This window comes from Squalius cephalus (genome assembly GCF_949319135.1).
Source record: "Squalius cephalus genome assembly, chromosome: 2".
NCBI classification, from domain to species: Eukaryota; Metazoa; Chordata; class Actinopteri; order Cypriniformes; family Leuciscidae; genus Squalius; species Squalius cephalus.
Genome location: NC_137123.1, coordinates 1,409,870 through 1,423,138, shown reverse-complemented (window position 1 = coordinate 1,423,138; position 13,269 = coordinate 1,409,870). Strand labels below are relative to the sequence as shown.

The 13,269-nt window shown below is 39.9% G+C and overlaps 1 protein-coding gene across 2 annotated transcripts in view; it reads left to right on the top strand.

The window, feature by feature from the left end:
- The window catches only part of LOC307154375 (NLR family CARD domain-containing protein 3-like), a gene marked incomplete at its 3' end in the record, with an annotated part of 199,578 nt that overhangs the window by 50,943 nt on the left and 135,366 nt on the right, over positions 1–13,269 (top strand). For both annotated transcript variants that reach the window (XM_079864265.1, XM_079864269.1), the window contains exons 1-2: positions 10,798–10,894; positions 12,094–12,281. In XM_079864265.1, the coding sequence (XP_079720391.1) occupies positions 12,130–12,281 (152 nt within the window). In that variant the 5' untranslated portion in view covers positions 10,798–10,894; positions 12,094–12,129. Of the gene's footprint in view, positions 10,895–12,093; positions 12,282–13,269 lie in introns of those variants that run through there.

The following is a 13,269-nucleotide window of genomic DNA, read 5'->3' as shown; positions in this document are numbered from 1 at the left end:
GAGTAATAATTTAAGTCTGGCAGCAAAGTTTATATATTTTTATATTTATTATTAATATATATATATAAATGTATGTGTGTAATTATTCATCTTGGCATACAATTAATAATAATACAATAAAACTGCCGTGATGGGTTAGAGGAGCTGAAGGAGAAACTGTAATTTTGACATGTTTTACTTCTGATTGTTATAGTCCACCTCTGTTTTCTTTACTTGTAGGCCTATTGAAAAATCTTGAGAACGATTTGCTCTGCGGTGTCCCAGGCCTGTTAAAATGTTTGTGTTAAAGGGCCTATATTTCAGTAGCCTACTGGCAGCGGTTTCACGATTCACTAGAAGACAATTGCAATTTACTGCTATATGGCACAACCTTAAAGCATAATTAAAGCAAATTGAGTTTACTTAATTCATGCATTATAGGTGCCATGGGTGAGCATCCTGAAAATAGGGATCATTTTATTTTAACGATTTATTAATAATTTGACATATTTTATAAATGTAAAGAATTCTACAATAAACATTGAGGAAATAAATATAATTTTCGTTTAATTATTTAATGATTAACTCATTCAAGTCATTGAGTCAAGGTGGATATGTCAAATTTTAAGACTCAGTTTTTGAACTGAAAAGGTTCTGTTAGTGGTGTCAATTTGTGGAATAAACTAAACAATGAGTTAAAGCAATGTGCAAACATATTACATTTTAAAAAGATGTGTAAAGAAATTATATTCCAGAGGTAGGCCTATAATAAAACATAGCCTAGTGTTAACAATAACTTGAGCTTATATGGAATAACTTGTAGTGTATAAATATTGCTGTGTATGTGTAATATATGTATGTGAATAGAACTTTTGAATACATATTTTCATAGATTATAGATTTATTATCTCTATAGGTCTTTTATTTTGTAGCCATTGCCTTAAATATAGTAGTAGAGGGGTATAAAGGGGAGTACATACACTGTAAAAAATGATTTGTTGACACAACTTGACTTAGTCAAGTCATCTTGTTGCACTGACTCAGTTAAGTTTAGCCAACATTAGGATTTAAGTTTACTCAACTTGTATGTATTTGTTAAAATAACTTGCAGTAAATTGAGCCAACTTACTGTATCAATTAATAAGCATTTATAATTTTTAGTTAAGTCAACTGAGAAACATATTGGTTGAACTTAATTGTTGGAGCTATTTTGCACTTTGTTTATTTTAGGCTTAAGTTATAGTCTAATTTATTTCTTTTCTTTTCTTGCTAAAAGTTAACTTGCTTTATTTTGCATTTATGCTTATTTTCTTGTTTATTTACATTGTCGTTTATTGGTCACGTGGTGCTATGTTAATTTGCATAAATAGGTCAAGGTGGGAGGAACCAGGAGGGCTGCGAGGGCATATGGTTTTTTACCACAGCGTGAGAGAGGCAGCAGGAAATGTCTGTGAGCTTGCTTATATGTGTGAATAAACCTCCTCGAACTCATCTTTTGCTATGGACATTAGTTTATTTTGGTACCTCTAACCATGCGTAAAGCCTAACCCATGACGTAGCCTCAGTGGCCATTTGAGAAGTTTGGCATTATTAGTTTTGTTTAAGTTTATGGACAAATAGCCACTACATTAAGTAAAAAACCCGCCCCTGGATGTATATCGTTGGTTTACCTGGAAATTGGACTCGTTGTTTGCTGGATTACCCTTTTGAAAGTGGATTACTCACCTGGATGCTCGAGACAACGCTGGGCCTAGGAGTGGCGGAGGCGCGGGCTGGATACAGCGCAAACATCAAGTAATCCGATCCATCCGATAGTGTAAAGCTTCCCTGGACACCGTACTGGATAACGGTGACGCTACTGGAGCGCTGGAGCTGCATTTACGGAGTAGAGGATTGATGTTTGTTGCAATTGGATTCGCAAAAGCTGGCCCAAAGCCTTCACAGGTGACGCGCACGGCCGCGCGCAACAACAATCACTGCGCGCATTCAACTCCGTGCGCAAAGGCAACCACCGCTGCAAACAAAGTTCCGCAAGGTACGTGCTTTATTCAACCTTTGCAAATAACTGTGTGTGCACCTGGCCAACATCAATAGAAAGTAAAAATGTCTGACGTTGCATCCAAAGCCACAAGTGACACGGCGCTTTCGATAAGGAGGCGCACAAGTTTTACTGCTAAAGGAATGATGTTTTTCATGCAAACGTGTCAGGAAAAGAGATCGACGAAATGCAGACAAGCCAAATTGTGCATGAATCAAATGGATAAATTGATGCATTCTGCAGACAATATTGATGCAGTCAAGTCTCTTTTGGATCAAATGATAACATGTGTTAATGAGGCAAAACAACATCATTTGTCATTTGTGTCACTGAACATACCTCAGGATGAAAAGGAAAAACAAGATAAATATTTTGAACAAAAGGAAAATCTGTTTTCAAACTTTATTGATGATGTCAAAGGGTGGTTATCAAATGCAGGCCATTTATATGAACTTCCAATCAAACCACCTGATAATCAAACTGATATTAGGCCTGAGGACAGTGTATCCAATAAAGGTTCTGCAGCGCGCTCAAAAGCTGGCTCTAAACTGTCAAGAACTTCATCTAGTGCATCTGCAAAAATATTAGCGCAAGCAGATAAAGCAGCATTACAGGAGCGCATGGCTGCTCTAAAACAAAAGCACATTTTGGAGGCGCAGGAGGAACAAGTAAGACTTGAACAAGAGGAATTAAGAAGGAAACAGGAAAAGGACCAAGAGGAATTACGGAAGAAACGGGAACGTTTAAGGAGAGAAAAGGAACAACTTGCTCTGGAGGCAGAATTAAAGGTGACAAATGCAAAATTGAAGGTTCTGGAAATAAATTCAAAGTGTGGCTCTAAAGTGTCAAAATGTGCATCTACAACATCAGATGGCATGAACTCTTACTTGGAAAGGTCAGAAATTCCAGGAAAATATGAACTAAATCCAAATGCTGAACGTTTTGTGCCCACCAATGAAAACTCTGAACCTTCCTCCAGTCGCTTATTAAATTCTGTCTCTGTTGGTGTTAAACCCAAACATGTTGTAATACAACCACCCATACCTAATGTCATTCCTGTTTCTCAAAGACAAAGTATACGACCACTGGTTTTGCAAAATGCTCATGATAATAATCAATCCACCAACTCTCTGGACATTTTGAACATCATGCAGCGTCAAAATGAAATTACTGCCCTGTTGGTCCAACAAAACACAGCCTCTGCTCTGCCTATGAGAAATATACCTGTATTTGATGGTGATCCCCTGTATTTCAAATCTTTTCTCAGAGCCTTTGAAAATTGTGTTGAGGATAAAACTCAAAATTTCAGTGATTGTTTGTACTTCCTAGAACAGTACACTAGGGGGCAACCAAGAAACATTGTAAGAAGTTGTCAGCATCTGCCCTCTGAATCGGGTTACCAAAGAGCAAAAACACTTTTGATTGAACATTTTGGCAGTGAACACAAAATCTCTTCTGCTTATATGGACAAAATCAACAACTGGCCCTCAATAAAACCTGAGGATGTTAACGCTCTGCAGTCATTTGCTTTGTTCCTTCGAGGTTGCTCCAATATAGTACATCATATAAAGTACATGGAGTTGGATATGCCAGCTAACCTCAGGACAATCCTAATGAAACTCCCATACAAACTGAGGGAAAAGTGGAGAAATGTGGCATGTGACATACTGGAACAAACTGGAAGCAGAGCAGTGTTTGTTGATTTTGTAAATTTTATTGAAAAACAAGTCAAAATTGTTTCAGACCCGCTGTTTGGAAATATTAATGATGTTTCCCCAGCCAGCCACACAAAGCTATCCACTCAAGTTAAGCAGAAAAGGAAAAGTGGTACCTTTGCCACCAGCATCAATGCAATAAAGGACGGACATAAAGAAAAGGAAAACTTAACAGCTCACAGTAACCAGCTCAAATGTCTGTTCTGCCATTTCACCAATCACACTCTGGAAAAATGCTTTCAGTTTAGAAGAAAGACACAACAGGACAAGATTCACTTTCTAAAGGAGAAAGGTGTTTGTTTTGGGTGCTTGAAATATGGACACACAAGCAAAGACTGTAGGAGTCGTCTGGATTGTGAAGTGTGTCACAGGAAACACCCATCTGTCCTGCATGTGGAGAAGGAGGATACTTCAAGGATAACCTCCAAAGAAACTGTGAGCATTGTACCCGAGCAGCAGCAGACGTGTGCTCATATTGGGGCTGGTGAAGAGGATACTGCTGTTTTCTCCATTGTGGCTGTGCAGGTGAAAAGTCAGAAAAGTAATAAAGTTGTGCACACTTACGCTTTCTTGGACCCTGGGAGCTCTGGTACCTTCTGCACTGCAAGTCTGGCTGAAAGGCTGGGAGTATCAGGTAAAAACTGTAACATACTATTAAGGACAATGGGACAGACTAAAACCATTAATACCACTGTGATAATTGGTCTGGAGGTGTCTGGTTTTGACACCGAGGATTTTATTGAGCTGCCATCTGTTCTGACACATACAGAAATGCCTGTATCCAAAGTCAATGTGCCATGTCAGGATGATGTTGCCAAGTGGGCGTATTTGAGTAGCATTAGGCTACATGAAGTAGATGCAGATGTGGACTTGCTCATTGGAACTGACTCTCCCAAAGTTTTGGAGCCATGGGAACTAATAAACAGTCAATGTGGTGGACCGTATGCAGTGAGGACCAGAGTTGGCTGGGTCATAAACGGGCCTCTTCGTGTTGGAGACTCTGGAGGTGCTGGTGTCAAATCAGGATGCACTGTTGTAACTGCTAATCATATATCTGTGGAGCACTTGGAAAATATGTTGATGCAGCAGTACAATCATGGCTTTGCTGAAAGAACATATGATGAACAACTTGAGATGTCAAGAGAAGACATTCAATTCATGAAAATTGTGAAGGATACAACAGTGCTTAACAATGAACATTATTGCATTGACTTACCTTTCAGAGTTGAAGATCCTGTTTTGCCAAATAATCGCTGCATTGCATTACAAAGACTCCAAAGCCTGAAGAGGAGATTTAACAGAGATATTTCATTCAAAGCTCAATACATTGATTTCCTCAACAACATGTTGGAGCAAGGATATGCAGAAAAGGTTCCCACAAATGAGCCCACTCCAAAACAAGGAAAGGTGTGGTACATTCCCCACCATGGTGTACATCACCCAACCAAAGGTAAATTGCGTGTTGTGTTCGATTGCGGCTGTACTTACAAAGGTACATCATTAAACAGCCAGCTCCTGCAGGGCCCAGACTTCACTAACACGCTTATTGGTGTCCTCCTCCGGTTTAGAGAAGAGCCCATCGCTGTTATGGCTGACATCAACGCCATGTTCCATCAGGTCCGGGTCCCACACAAGCATGTCAACTTCTTGCGCTTTTTATGGTGGCCCAATGAAGACGCTACAACGGAGCCAGAGGAATACAGGATGTGCGTGCATTTGTTTGGAGCTGTATCCTCTCCAAGCTGTTCAAACTATGCACTGAGAAGAACTGCTGAGGATAATGCACTGCAATACTCACCCGACGTCCTCAGCACAGTCAAAACAAATTTCTATGTGGATGACTGTCTCAAGTCCACTGTGACAGAGGAAGATGCAGTGAAGCTCATACATGGACTAACATCTCTCTGTAAAAAAGGTGGCTTCCATCTCCAAAAGTGGGTCACAAATAGCCAAAATGTGTTTGCACTTATTCCCATCAATATCAGAGCAGTGGGTTTGGAGAACATGGATTTGGACAGGGACCAACTCCCTGTGGAAAGAGCTCTGGGGATGCAATGGTGTGTTCAAGGAGACACGTTCAGCTTCAGGACGGCAGTGCAGGAACGTCCACACACCAGGAGGGGCATCCTTTCTGTGGTGAGCTCTCTCTATGATCCACTGGGTTTTCTGTCTCCTTTCATAATCCCTGCCAAGTTACTGTTACAGGAGTTGTGTAGAATGAACTTCAAATGGGATGAGCCAGTCCCCAGTGCCGTCTCCAGACATTGGTCTGAGTGGCTCTCTGAACTTCAGCATATGAGTGGATTTAAAGTGGAACGGTGCATTAAACCCAAGAACTTTGGAACACAAGTGAAAGCAGAACTGCATAATTTTTCAGATGCCAGTCAATCAGGATACGGCACTGTTTCATACTTGAGATTGGAGAGTACTGACAGTGTGCATGTTTCATTCATCACAGGCAAGGCTCGTGTTGCTCCTCTAAAGCAACTAACCATCCCACGCCTTGAGCTTGCTGCAGCTGTGCTTGCGGTTCGAGTGAACACAATGCTGTTGAAGGAGCTACAGTTGCCATTGCAAAGGTCATTTTTCTGGACTGATAGCACTACTGTTCTCAAGTACATCTTCAATGAAACAAAGCGCTTTCACACATATGTTGCCAACCGTGTCAGCACTATAAGAGAAGCCACGGACAAAGATCAGTGGAGGTATGTAAACACCAAAGATAATCCTGCAGATGAAGCATCTCGAGGACTAAGAGCTCAGGAGTTTGGGAAAGGAAAATGGCTAAAAGGACCAGACTTTTTGCATTTGTCTTCCACCGAATGGCCAAAACTCGACTTGGACTCCTCTTCCATCCCATCTGATGATCCAGAGGTAAAAAGGGAACTTAAAGTGAATGCTGTTACAACACACAGTGACAATCCCCTCAGTCGGCTCATTCACTATTTCTCATCCTGGAGAAAGCTTAAAACATCAGTGGCCTGGTTGTTGGAGCTGAAAGAAAGACTTTTACTTTTGAGCCGAAAGAGGAAAGAATATGTGGTCAAGCAGAATGAAAATGTGGAAAAGGAGCTTAAAAAATTCAAAGCCGCACTTGGAAGATCCAGCTTGACACCAGAGCGCTTGGAGGAAGCCGAAAAGGCAATAATTCAGTTTGCACAAAACCAAAGATTCAGCACTGAAATTTCCTCACTAAAACACGACCCAAAGACTGTTTCCAAAGACAGCCCTCTGTATCGCCTCGACCCCTTCATCAAAGATGGCATTCTCAGAGTTGGTGGACGCCTGTCTAAATCTGCCCTGCCGTTGGAGGTAAAACATCCTGTGATTCTGTCGAAGGATCTGCATGTTTCCCAGCTCATATTACGTTACATCCATTACCAACTTGGACATGCTGGACGCAATCACATGCTGCACAGATTGAGACAGAAGTATTGGATTATTAATGCCAACTCTGCGGCCAGGAAGATTCTCTCACAATGTACAGTGTGCAGAAGGTACAGAGGAAAACTTGGAGAACAGAAGATGTCCGATTTACCAGAGGAACGAGTTGTGCCTGATAACGCACCCTTTACAAATGCGGGAGTGGACTATTTTGGACCACTGGATGTGAGGAGAGGGAGAACTGTGCTGAAGCGATATGGAGTGATATTTACCTGTCTGAGCAGCCGCGCAATACATCTGGAGGTGGCGAACTCCCTCGACACAGACTCCTGCATCAATGCTGTGCGAAGATTTATCTGCAGAAGAGGACCTGTGACAAGTATGAGGTCAGATAACGGCACAAATTTTGTTGGTGCGAAGAAGGAGCTGAGGCAGGCTCTGGCTGCTTTAAATCACTCTAAAATTGAAAGGACTTTTGTGCAGGAAGGAGTGACGTGGAGTTTTAACACCCCAGCTGCATCTCACCAAGGTGGCGTTTGGGAGCGTCTGATTCGCTCTGTGCGCAGCGTACTTACCTCTGTCGTTGGACATCAACTGCTGGACGAGGAAGGCCTGCAAACACTATTTTGTGAGGTAGAAGCAATACTCAATGACCGGCCAATAACTAAGGTCTCAGAAGATCCCAATGACTTGGAAGCGCTCACTCCAAATCACATTCTCCTGCTGAAAGGCAAGCCCATTCTGCCACCAGGTCTGTTCGAAAAATCTGACCTGTACATTAAGAGGAGATGGAGGCAAGTGCAGTACGTTGCGGAGCTTTTCTGGAAAAGGTGGATATCAGAGTATTTGCTTGTAATGCAAGAAAGACAAAAATGGACAAAGCAAAAAAGAAACTTCATCCCAGGAGATATTGTTGTAATCGCTGATGCTACAGCTCCAAGAGGCTCATGGATGATGGGCAGAGTTTTAAGTACCACAGCTGACTCAAGAGGACTGGTCCGCTCTGTGAAGGTCCAAACGAAGACCAGCATCCTGGACAGACCAATAACCAAGCTCTGTCTTCTCTTGGAGGCTGACAATTGACTATGCATCTCATTCTCTCTCCTATCTCTGTTTTCTATCTATTTGTTTTTTGCAGGCATGGAAAATCTGAAGATGCAAGATTCAAGCTTAGTGCTTAGGTTATAATCAGGAAATAGCTCTTTGTGCTAAAAGCTAAGGTTAATTGTGGGTAAATTACCGTCACAATTAGGGGCTGGGTTGTTGGAGCTATTTTGCACTTTGTTTATTTTAGGCTTAAGTTATAGTCTAATTTATTTCTTTTCTTTTCTTGCTAAAAGTTAACTTGCTTTATTTTGCATTTATGCTTATTTTCTTGTTTATTTACATTGTCGTTTATTGGTCACGTGGTGCTATGTTAATTTGCATAAATAGGTCAAGGTGGGAGGAACCAGGAGGGCTGCGAGGGCATATGGTTTTTTACCACAGCGTGAGAGAGGCAGCAGGAAATGTCTGTGAGCTTGCTTATATGTGTGAATAAACCTCCTCGAACTCATCTTTTGCTATGGACATTAGTTTATTTTGGTACCTCTAACCATGCGTAAAGCCTAACCCATGACGTAGCCTCAGTGGCCATTTGAGAAGTTTGGCATTATTAGTTTTGTTTAAGTTTATGGACAAATAGCCACTACATTAATTTTTCATGTTTTCACAACCATTAACCAAGTCTAATTGACATATAAAATAGTCATTTTTCCTCAACATCATAACTTAACTATTTGAGTTTACTGGACTTCATTGCTTGCTTTAAAAAGAAGTTCTAGATTTTTTAATGAAATCAACAACTGCAAAATTGAAACTCTCAGCATTTATTTTTTATATATTTATTTATTTTTTAAATATAGTCCAAGGGACTACAGTGGTTCAATCTTAAGTATATCAAGCGACGAGAATACTTTTTGTGCGCAAAAACAAACAAAAATAACGACTTTATTCCACTATTAATTTCCTTCTCTCTCGACCTCTAGTTGGTTCGCGTAGTGTTTTTGCGCAGCGCGTCTGTGTACACGTCACCACGTAGGCTCACTATTGGCCGACGCTGGTCATGTGTGTGATGCGTGATGAGGTGCAACACAGACGCCCAGCGCAAAAACACTACGAGGTCCAGAGAGAAGGAAATGAATAGTAGAATAAAGTCGTTATTTTTGTTTGTTTTTGTGCACAAAAAGTATTCTCGTCGCTTGATATACTTAAGATTGAGCCACTGGAGCCACTTGGACTATATTAACGATCTCTTTAATAACTTTTCTGGGCCAGCAAGTTTGGGCCACCTAGCAGCCTATGGAGGAGTGAGACATAGCTCAGATTTCATCAAAAATATCTTAATTTGTGTTCCGAAGATGAACGAAGGTCTTACACGGTTGGAACAACATGAGGGTGAGTAATTACTGACAGAATTTTCATTTTTGGGTGAACTAACCCTTTAACAGAGTGTTGGACACTTCTGCACCCCCACAGTTACAGCCAGATCCTTTACCTCATGTTTACTCAGCTCAGGACAACACAACACACACACACCTGCATCGTCATACTCCACATTCACTCTTGTTCAGAAGTGCCCTACTACACACACACCAGAGACAGCACATCTCCATCCTATCAGGAGTTAGAGGTTTCAGAATAGGCCAGAAAGCAGTTTAGTTAAGGTCTTCAGAAGAGAATACTTTAGTTTGATGTTGTCTGTGTTTAAGGTGCTTTCACATAAGCAGAGTATGCCGAACAATACATAGGCTATGCTTTCTTCTATAATTGTTTAATGGTGTTCATGTTTTTTCATCAAAAGTTAGAATCTGGAGCACTTTTTGTTGACCTTACCCATTGTTGTTCAGATATTACTATAACTTATTAACACTTTTATAGTATAATTGACTATGAACAAAACGATTTAATGTAAAACACTTTTCAGATGATCATTTTTTTCCACCCCTGGAGAGACTAGATGTGACTGATGTCTGGAGGACCAAATTCACTGATACTAAAGCTTTTACCTGGAGAAACAAGACCGCTTCTCATTCCTCTCATATAGACTTTTAGCTGATCTCTGAATCTAGTGATATTCACTATATTTTAGTAGATATTCTTCAGTTCTCCTGACTGACTGTAAGGCTATCTATATAAAGACTAAGCCCTCTGTAAGCACTTATTAAACCATCATACTGACGTTATATATGTCTTATATAATACCATAAGCTTAAAATTAAATATTTTCTTAACCATTATTGTAAAAAGTTGTAATGAACGCTGTTTTAGTAATAATTGGGAGTTAGTTAAATATGATATTGGTAAATGAATGAGAAACTAAGTGAGTAAAACGGCAGTAATTAATGAAACTTCTGCTCTTATAATCACAGACCCCTGGAAATCTCTCAGATGATCAAACTGTTTGCTTCATAAATGACAAAACCAGCTTGATGATATTTACAGATGTAAAGAGAAGTCTAACGCCATTATTACAGCATTTCTGAGCTTAGAGATTGAGGAAGACATGCTGTCACACACTCCAGTATACAGTAGGAGGCGCTAAACATCCTTCACGACAGAACTAAACCCGCCAGAACACTGAATGAGGAAGAAGAGAGATCTGGTTGGGATGGTTGGGATTTATCGTTGATATCTGAGCCCTCTGCGCATGCGCTTTCACAGAAAAGGAAAGTAAAGATCCTAGGAAATGTAAATTCGCCTTCAGAAGTCTTGAAACATATATAGTTATCACATCACGGTAAGTTCATTTATCTGTTTCAGATACCATGCCATATTATTGTAAAATGTTTTCGCGTCGCTATCATATCAAACTTGATCATCAGGTTTTAACAGTCATTTTTTGGACTTGTGACAAAAAGTGAAAAACTCGATCTTCAAGAATTTTGTTAATACTTATGGTGTTGTGACGCATGTAAAAGTGAACACGTTCATCTTCAGGATTAATAATATCGAGCTCTAGGGATTCTGGGATTTTTTACAATCTGAACTATACAGAGGTGGAAAGTAAACATGTAAACCTGAGCTTCTTCTGAAGGCCAGGCGTCGACTCACAGGCGATCAGCTTTAGTGAGGAGATTGATTATGACACACTGATGTATTTCTGATCGATACAGAACATCTATACTCTCCAATTAAAGTGTCTGGATTGTGATATTTAAAGGAAGAAGCCACACTAAATTATATGATAAATTATTTGATGTTTTATTTCACCTATGTGAAAATACTAAATATTAACAATAATAATAAAGAAGCAACAATGTGCATTTTTGAAAAAGTTAAATGGATTTAATTTGACAATTTCACAACTTGTGAAACATTATGACTGAAATCTGAGTTGTTGTGATTCATAGTGATTGTATTTCTTGCATCTGATTATTTAACTGCATGAAAACTCATTATTGTGGAGGGAGAGCAACTATTAATCATTATAAAAGTGTAGCCGGCTGGATGTGGAAGCGTTCAGAGAGTTATTGATCAGATGTGCTGATCAGTTAGTGTGATATGAGCTCTGACACAGAGAAGCTGTCAGTGAGTCTCTCTACAGCAGCAGAAACACATGAAGCTTCTGAACAGAGAGAGATTCAGGCTCTTCCTCCTGCTGTTGAAGTTCAGTGTTCAGTGAGACTCAAGAGCATCAGCGAGACACTGACGGTGGGTAATGGAGACTGAATCACTGATCCACTTCATCTCAGAGGTTCAGATCTGGCCTCTGTGCAGTCAGACCAGTTCTTCCACAGTAAACCAGTACTTTATGGACTCCAGAAGAAAAGGATCCTCCACAATCTGCTGCAACTACAGTCTGAACACACAGAACTCTCTAGAAAGTCATTGTGTGTGTAGAATTGGGATTTGATTTTACTGTACTTACTGGAATAGTCTTAATCTCTTATGTATGTCTTGTAGTTTTACTAAAGAGTCTTATGATTTTTCTCTCAGTGTTTCCTTATGCAGATCTGAAGTCAGTTTCTCATTATGGGGAACAGAGAGAGCTGTGAGAGATCTTCATCTCCAGATCCCAGCTGTGTGTCTGTGAAGAGTGACGCATCCATGGATAAGCCTCCTGCATTCAGTAATGAACCAGTGACCTCTGACCCCATTGATAAAGCAGTGACCTCTGACCCCAGGTGAGTGTTTATTGTTTATTGTTTATTATTTAGATCCCCATTAGCTACTCCATTAAGCAGCAGCTATTCTTCCTGGGGTCTTAACCATTTTTTACCAAAATATTAACATCAAAGCTGTACAACAATGAAGACAAAATACAGAAGTGCACACAACATCATCTAAGTCGTCTAACTCTCACACGCACGCGCACACACACACACACACACACACACACACACACACACACACACACACATACACAGCACAACACATAAACACTAAACATAACAATATAACAATATAAGCTCTTCTATGTACAAAATATTACCACTCTCTGGGTATAATATAAAATATAAAAATCACATTTCAATTTGATAGCTCATTATATAGTCATTATTAATTACATAATAACAGTTACTCCAGAGTAAATAAATACAGTCTCAATCTTTTAGAAAAACTAACATTGTGACTCTCTGAGACCAAGAATAACGGGAGCGAGTTGCATGCCACCTTTGCTCTATAACACGATGTTCTTTGAAGTTGATTTGTTCGACAGGCAGGGAACAAGAAACGCCCTTCACTTGATTGGCGAGTGGAATAAGTATGAATGTCACTGAAGAAGGTCAATCTTTTATAAATAATTTCAGGTACTTTTGTAGTAATTATATTTTTTAAGAATTTAATAAGAGAATAATTAATTCTGTTAATAATTAATAATAAAAGCAGACTTAAATAATTATATCTGTAGACTAGGTTACCTGCGCAAAGTCTATACCTGTGCTTGGCCATCAGTGTTCATTCGTGCTTTGCATCTCAGGTTCAACCACAGTCTTGTAGAATGTCTCTGCAGCTAGGTGGTCAGTAAACTTAATAGTTTCTTTATTAAAAGTCAAAATCAAAATAGCTGGATGAATGATCCCGTGTTTCACTCCTGCGCTCCACAACTTGTTCCTCACCTCACGGAAACGCGCCCTGGCCTTCGCCGTCTCCGCAGTGAAGTCAGGAAAA